Consider the following 8064-nt stretch of genomic DNA (forward strand, 5'->3'; position numbering starts at 1 on the left):
GTCAGGTGGTCAGGTGTGATGGTGGTCAGGTGTGATGGTGGTCAGGTGTGATGGTGGTCAGGTGTGATGGTGGTCAGGTGTGATCATGGTCAGGTGTGATGGTGGTCAGGTGTGATGGTGGTCAGGTGTGATCATGGTCAGGTGTGATCATGGTCAGGTGTGATCGTGGTCAGGTGTGATGGTGGTCATTAAGTGGTAACATCAGGGTTTTGTCTCTGAATTTATACCTTAGTGTGGTTTGGCCTCAAAGCCTCTAGATTCTAGAAGAAGTCTTGAACACATGTTTCTCTCTGAACACGGCTAAGGTCTAAGGTGAAGAAGGAGCTAACGAGGGAGCAATGGGTTGGAATAAAGACCCTTTATGATGCTGGCTTGAGTTACCGCCACATAGCCAAGGACTTGAGATGCAGTCCAAGCACCATAAAGAACACTTTAGACCTCCATGATGCCAACAAGTCACACCAGAACCGAAAGAGGAGAGGTAGAAAAAAAGAAACTTTCAGACGAGTGAAGCATCTCAAAATGTCAGCCTGAGGAGGAACAGGTGACTCAGTGAAAACTGATGGATTCATGGATAAGAAAGTAGACCACAACAGTCTGGTGAAGCACAGAGTCCCATCTGGGAGTCGTCTTATTGGGCCTGGATTTATTTTCCAGGGGGACAATGACTCTAAACATTCTTCTAACTATTGCTGGAACCAGCTGTGACAGAAGGAATCTGCTGGAGTAACCCCATCCAGATATCTGGATCTGGACAGATCTATTTTACATTCAAGGAAAGCCTCTGAGTTGTAGAAGGCATGGGATCACATAAGTGTTGAAGTTCTCAGGATGTGTATGGACACTCTGTCAGAGAGGTGTGATGCTGCAGGAGGAGGACAAACCAAATGTTAAAGTTAAAACAGCAGGACTCACTTCATCAGATGTTTGTTGTGCTCAGAGAAACCAGCTGCATGTTTCAGGAACATTATGAAATGAAAACATGGAGGCTAAAGAGGTCAATGTATTCATATATTCAGACCTGCTAGATTGAATCATCCTCATCATGCATCACAACTTTTTCAAACACCTGCCAAAAAATAGTGAATTTAAGGAAGCATCAATCACAGAAAGGTCCCAGAGGGGAGGATGAATCTCTGTCACATCTGAAGACATTAGACTCTCCACCATGTTCAGTTTCCAGAGTGGCTTCATGTAGAAGATTGCTGACATCAGCTTCTAACTTTAAAGCTTTGCTCAGCTACTCAGCGTCATGTTAGAGATTTCTCTGTGCCAGCATGTGTTCGGATAAAGATCCTAACATGCTGAGTCAGATTTTAAACGCTGATGCTGCACACAGAAGAATGAATAACAGCTGTGTTTGATTCCACTCCACTCCTCCAGGGACACATATCTATCATATGACATATCTTTTCATGAGAGGCAATACAACCTAACATTTATACACATGCATGTTGATGACATAAGTGTTAAGAAGCTTATTTGTTAATGTTTGGAGCCTTTTTTCTCTTCTCCCACCCACAGTCTGTTTATAACCTTCCAGAGAAATGTTCCTCTTTCCCTCTCAGACCACTTCCTGCCTGAGACAAAGTGATCACAGTTTGCTGTCATGTTCCATTAAACCATTTGGAGCAGGAGTGATTCATATCTTTAGGAAGATAATTTGAGAAAAAGCAGAAGAGGAAGAAAGCAGGAGAGAGAGTAAGGATTAGTTTGTGTACTGAAAGCAGAAACCTCAGCGTACATGAGGCTTGAATTAAAGAGTCCTCAGAATGAGTCCAGATCTACTATTTCATCAGTTAGACAATGGAAGATGCTAACTTGCAAAACGTCAGCTGTAGATGCTGAATCATCTCAGGAGGAGGAAATGACTTTCAGAGTCTTTCATATGAAATATTGATTCTCTCCTTGACATGTTCCCTTTCCGGTCAGAGCCCCACAGATGGCTTGTACATGAAGCTGTTCATGTGTTGTTGAATACATCAGCTGCAGTCTCTCCTCTGTGTCACTGTAGCACTGATGAATGCTTCGTGCCTTCTGATGAGCCCTGCTCTTGAATCTCACTCCAAAGGAGCAGACGATACGGTGGAGGCAGTGCGAGCTCCAGAATTAGATTTAGAAAAGAAACCAAGAGGAGGTTTGAAAGCAGGGTTGGCAGTAAACTCTCTCTCATAAAGAGAGCCAGGCTGTGAGTGTTTCTCTGGCCTGTCGGTCTGCTTAGAGGGAATCTTTAGGCTAACTGCTAGCACAGCTGATTTAATGGCTCACATGTTTCAGTACTGTCAGCACTTTTCAAACGCTGCTCTCTCCTGCAGCGGGCAGACAAGCTTTGAGACAGATTTGAGCTCTTTTTACAGAAACATTTCTAAAACTCGGTCTGTTTTAACTTTTAAAGACACTGAGATGATTTAACATGCTTTTATCTCCTCACACCTGGACTACTGGAACAGTCTTTTTACTGCCTGCACAACAGATCCCTCTATCATCTCCAGACTGTACAGAACTCAGCTGCCAGGGTTTAAACCAGAACCTTCCTTGCACTGGCTCCCTGTATGCTTTAGAATTGATTTTAAGATTGTACTGGTTACTTTTAAAGCCCTGCATGGTCTTACTCTGAGCTATACAGCAGACCGTTTAATACCAGGGTTCCCACGCGTCCTGGAAAACCTGGAAAACAGTTGACCAGTTTTCCAGTCCTGGAACATTATTCCAACATGACTGTGTGACCTGACAAGGTTAAAAAAACACATCCCCATTCAACATTTGAGAACATTTTTATCATTCTCTTCTTCTTCTTCTTCTTCTTCTTCTTCTTCTTCTTCTTCTTCTTCTTCTTCTTCTTCTTCTTCTTCTTCTTCTTCTTCTTCTTCTTCTTCTTCTTCTTCTTCTTCTTCTTCTTCTTCTTCTTCTTCTTCTTCTTCTTCTTCTTCTTCTTCTTCTTCTTCTTCTCTTCTTCTGCTTCTTCTTCTTCTTCTTCTTCTTCTTCTTCTTCTTCTTCTTCTTCTTGAACTAATAAAGTGAAGTGCTGTACATCTGTGGTTGCATTATTCTATAATTAATTTGCCATCATTTTTAATCATGTGAGAGATGATTTCATTGATATCCATAGACTGCACGCCTTTCACTGTAGACTTCCACTGACAGGAACATATTAGACTATTTAGGAACTAAATTAGGGACTAAATTTAGACTGTCATACCACTAAAATAAAAACTAAAGGGGGACAGAGTGTTCACAGTGAGGGGTCAGACTCTCTGGATCCATCTGCCCGAGGAGATCAGGTCTGCTGAGTCAGTGAGCTCTTCTAAATCCCTTCTTAAAATAGACTTTTATCTCAGAGCCTTCCCAGATTTGATCTGAATTTGATTTGACTTTATTTTATTTTAACCGCCTTGAGAAACACATTTTAAAATAATGTTATTCCTTTAGAGTTCTTTTAGGGGAATTTGATGTCTTTTAAAATATATCTTATTCCTTTATCTTGAGTGTTTTTATGATCTGCCTGTTTTATTTTGCTGCCCATGTAAAGCACTTTGTAACCTGGTAAACAAATACAATAATCATTATTATTATTATTATTATTTTGTCCCTTTAGAGTGTCTTTATGGCGTTCTGTTCTGAATCATACGGTGCTCACAGTGTGAGAGGGTGAAGGAAGAAGGGAATATATGAGAGGTTATAAACCAGTCCTGCATTAATGACAGTTAAAGCATAAAGCATGTCCTCTCACCCTGCGGTGTCACGTGGATCAGGAGTATAAAACACTGACCTTTTGATCAGGCCTTAAATGTTAGACGTGAAAGAACATCATGCAGTATAATTCATAAAGATAAGGCCGCCTGACTCGACCAATATGTTATCACTTCCTCCGTTCGGTGCAGCAGAAGCAGAAGTTAACACTTTGTAAAGATAGTTTTAATGTCAACAGAACAAACCTAAAATGTTCCCTGCCTAAAAAGGGACCACTTTAATCTTAAACCTTGCCCTCCTGCGAGTGTGGAATCACCACAACTTCACCAAACACTCAGACATTTTGCTTTTGGCAGGAGTGTTTGTTGTCACCATAATGAACTTTGCTGGTTAAACTAACCATTGCTCAGAGGTACTACTCCAGTCAAAACTACTAATTGACTGTAATGGAGAGAAGGAGGGGGCTTGTAAAAGTTGTGATGCATCAACCGCCGTGGTTAGAAGATGGAAAATTAAGCTTCCTTCCCTGCTGGGATTTCTATTTGTATATAAACACAAGAGTGGTTTTCTGTTGCCAAGGAAAACCTCCTTACTGCCAAAAAACTGCAGACCACAACAAGGAATTCAACTTTCACTCTTCTGTGGGTCAACGTGTGTCGTCCTTCTGTTCATGAGTGCAAAAGTAAAAACCATTAAACCTAAGATAATCCAGAAACTTCATTCAGAAGCTGCTTCGCCTTCTGTAGTAGTCTGAGGAACCCACCACGCCCAGTCCAGGACTCCACTGACACACAGCACTCATTACTTCCTGTTAGGCTGAAGGTGTGTCTCTTTAACTTATCTCTCCAACTCTAACCTGAAATAACCTCCAGGGTCTGATTAGCAGACTTTGTGTATTAACAGAAGATGACAAAGAGTCTGCAAAAACACACACACACACACACACACACACACACACATGAAAAGAAAAGGGGAGACAGAAGGCTGCAAAGCCTGCAGCAAAGAAAAATACATGCAACAAAATCCTTTAAAGCTGCAAAGACCTGCAGCGCCCCCTGCTGCAAGAACTTGGAATTACTGCCCATTTGACCTTTCACTGAATCAACCTCATTCTCTCTTTGAGAAGATACTGTCTCTACCATTGTTTTAAAGCCTGGTGCTTCTTTACCTCTCCATGATGAGGAGCTTTTCTTATTACTCTCCTTCTTTAAGTTGGACTCTCTCCTTTAGAGTATGCTGAATTATCCAACTCTTAAAATCACCCCATGATAAAACCAAGATGGACTCCTGGCTGCTCACTCCTGATGCATTAGGACTAAGGAGACAGTGTTTCTGAGAGGAGCATCCTTGTTACTGATTACTAACCACCTTTCTGTCATTAAGGCCCTGAGCTTCTTAATCTGAACTAAAGGTGGACCATGTTTATGTGCTTACCCTGCCTGCACTGAGTGCACAGAAGAAGTGCAGGCAGGAAGAGTAGCTATCTGATATTTTCTTCTTCTGAATGTAATAATTTGACTTATTGTGAGTCACTGATAGCTGCAGAGTTTAGATCCTTCATTAGCACATAGATTCTGATGTATTGATTGCATCGTGACGTTTTCACTGTCCTGTCTTTGATTCCAGATCAATGTGCTGCAATCCAAGAGAAGATCAGAAATCTTAAAATCTGTGAGTATGATCTTGTAACACATGAAACGATCACTGCAGAAACACCACAGCCTCTCTGAATGTGGAGTTTGTCTTCACAGATGTTGTCCTTCATGTACGCCCACCTGACGTTTTTTCACCAAGGATACGACCTCTTCAGTGAACTGCAGCCGCTAATGAAGCTGCTGGGAGGACAGGTACGGACTGCACCATACACCACATGTTGATGCACACACACACACACACACACACACACACACACACACACACACGCACACACACAGTCTGACTCACATCTTTCATTCTTAAAGTTAGAGCATAAAACTTGAATCTTCACACTTCATGTCAAATATCAACGGGTAGAGTTCACCGCTGTCCGATCTGTGCTTCCCTCTGATTCTCCTCCTCTCCCAGCGTCTCACTTATACAGCATGAAGCTACATCCCCATACGTTCCCCTGTACAGGAGCATATTTAATATTTAAATAATGTGAACCCTTTTCTCCTTTCTCTTAATATCTCCCCTTTAGTTCTTTGAATCTGAAGGATAAGTGGTTTTTAATATCAACACAAAAAATAATGTTTTTATACAGATCAGATTCAAAGTTAAAGATAAAAGATAAAAGATAAAAGATAAAGGATAAAGGATAAAATATAAAGGATAAAAGATAAAATAAAAAGGATAAAAGATAAAGGATAAAGGATAAAAGATAAAAGATAGAGGATAGAGGATAAAAGATAAAGGATAAAAGATACAGGATAAAAGATAAAGGATAGAGGATAAAAAATAAAGGATAAAAGATACAGGATAAAAAATAAAAGATAAAGGATAAAGGATAAAGGATAAAAGATAAAAGATAAAGGATAAAAGATAAAGGATAGAGGATAAAAGATAAAGGATAAAAGATAAAGGATAGAGGATAAAAGATAAAGGATAAAAGATAAAGGATAAAAGATAAAAGATAAAAGATAAAGGATAAAAGATAAAAGATAAAGGATAAAAAATAAAAGATAAAGGATAAAAGATAAAGGATTAAAAATAAAAGATAAAAGATAAAAGATAAAGGATAAAGGATTAAAAATAAAAGATAAAAGATAAAATAAAAAGGATAAAAGATAAAGGATAAAAGATAAAAGATAAAATAAGAAGGATAAAAGATAAAGGATTAAAAATAACAGATAAAAGATACAGGATAAAGGATAGAGGATAGAGCATAAAAGATAAAAGATGATAAAAGATAGAGGATAAAGAATAAAAGATAAAGGATAAAGGATAGAGGATAAAGGATAAAGGATAAAGGATAAAGGATAAAGGATAGAGGATAAAGGATAAAGGATAGAGGATAGAGGATAAAGGATAAAGGACAGAGGACAGAGGATAGAGGATAAGCTGCCTTTGTTTGTTGTGAGGAAGTCTAAAATAATTGGGATGTCTCTGTTTTTATCCTTTTTTAATGAAAGTCTTTGTGTGTAAATAAACAGCGCCCTGCTCCTGGACAGCGTCTGTGTGTTATCAGAACATAAAGTCTAAACTCTGGAAACAGAAGCAAACAGGAATCTATTTTCAGAGAGAACAAATGTTGTGAGTTTACATACCGGTGCCCGTCATGAGTAAACACGTCTCATAGTATGGATGAGGGTTTGATTCCCTGAACAGTGTCCCAGTGAGAGGGGATCTACTTTATGTTACCTTAAAGCTGTGTGTAAACACTCTTTAGTTGAAGCTGTCGTCATTCAGGATCTGTGCAGCTCCACTCTGAACTTCTAACCTCGACTCTAGACGACCCTCCTCTCCTCTCCGGGTTTGTTTTCCTTTCCTCTCGGTGCGTGAGGGACTCCTGCTATCTTTTGGTCCACTGATATTTCAGCTCTGTGTGTGTCTGTTTGCGTCCTCTGATAAACACAGCCTTCCCTCTGTGACTCTAAGATGATTATCACTGTGGAGCTGCAGGAATGAGGAAGAAAGCAGCCAGAGGGCTGGAAAAGGGTTTTCCCACAGTTACGTTCATAGAGCTGATGGTCAGCTGAGCCAACACTCTGAAGAAACACCACACTGGAAGCTGTGGAATATAAAGCTGATGGATGGAGCTGTCTGAAGCCTGAGTGACGGTTTATTCTTCAGAATCTGGTGCAAGATAAGGAAGCTTTGGAGACTGGGAGCTTGCGTGGGCAGGACAGTCAAGGGCAACATGTTTTCCTGATGTTGAATCACTCTGGAAGCCTGACCTGAAGAGTTGGGACATCAGCCCTCTAGTTTGGATTTAAGAGGAGAGTTTCTCTGAAGCTGGAACCGTCTGACGTTTGCACCATCAAGAAACTGACAGAAAGGACCGAACAGTGAACAGAAAAGGGGAAGACAGGACAGCTGATTTCTGGAAGGGATAAGAGGCAGAATGTAATCTGCTCAAAGCAAAAAGAAGAAGAAGAATGTGACGGCAGCTGGAGAGGAATCGACTTTAAGCCTCAAACACTCCAAAGACTGAAAGGATTGAGACCTTTTCTCTCCTGGAGAGGAAGGGAGAGTGAGAGTTGGTTTCGAGGCGATGAACAACTGAAGTATGACGGCGCTGTGTGGACTCTAAGCCTGTCGCTCTGACTTTGAGCTCTTTGGACTGAAAGGAAGATCTGAGGCTGGGCTGTGGGACGCAGAGACAGGAAGAGGAGAAGGGATTCTTTCTTTTCTCCATCCATCATGAAGCTGAAGAAGGTGGAGCGGCTGTGCAGG

At 40.6% G+C, this 8064-nt stretch overlaps 1 protein-coding gene across 2 annotated transcripts in view; it reads left to right on the forward strand.

The window, feature by feature from the left end:
- Window positions 1-8064, forward strand: part of LOC117830732 (arf-GAP with coiled-coil, ANK repeat and PH domain-containing protein 2-like) — a 62347-nt gene that overhangs the window by 23880 nt on the left and 30403 nt on the right. For both annotated transcript variants that reach the window (XM_034708993.1, XM_034709000.1), the window contains exons 7-8: window positions 5317-5361; window positions 5442-5537. In XM_034708993.1, coding sequence (XP_034564884.1) covers window positions 5317-5361; window positions 5442-5537 — 141 coding nt within the window. The remainder of the gene's footprint in view (window positions 1-5316; window positions 5362-5441; window positions 5538-8064) is intronic.

This window comes from Notolabrus celidotus, chromosome 2 (assembly GCF_009762535.1).
Source record: "Notolabrus celidotus isolate fNotCel1 chromosome 2, fNotCel1.pri, whole genome shotgun sequence".
NCBI lineage: Eukaryota > Metazoa > Chordata > Actinopteri > Labriformes > Labridae > Notolabrus > Notolabrus celidotus.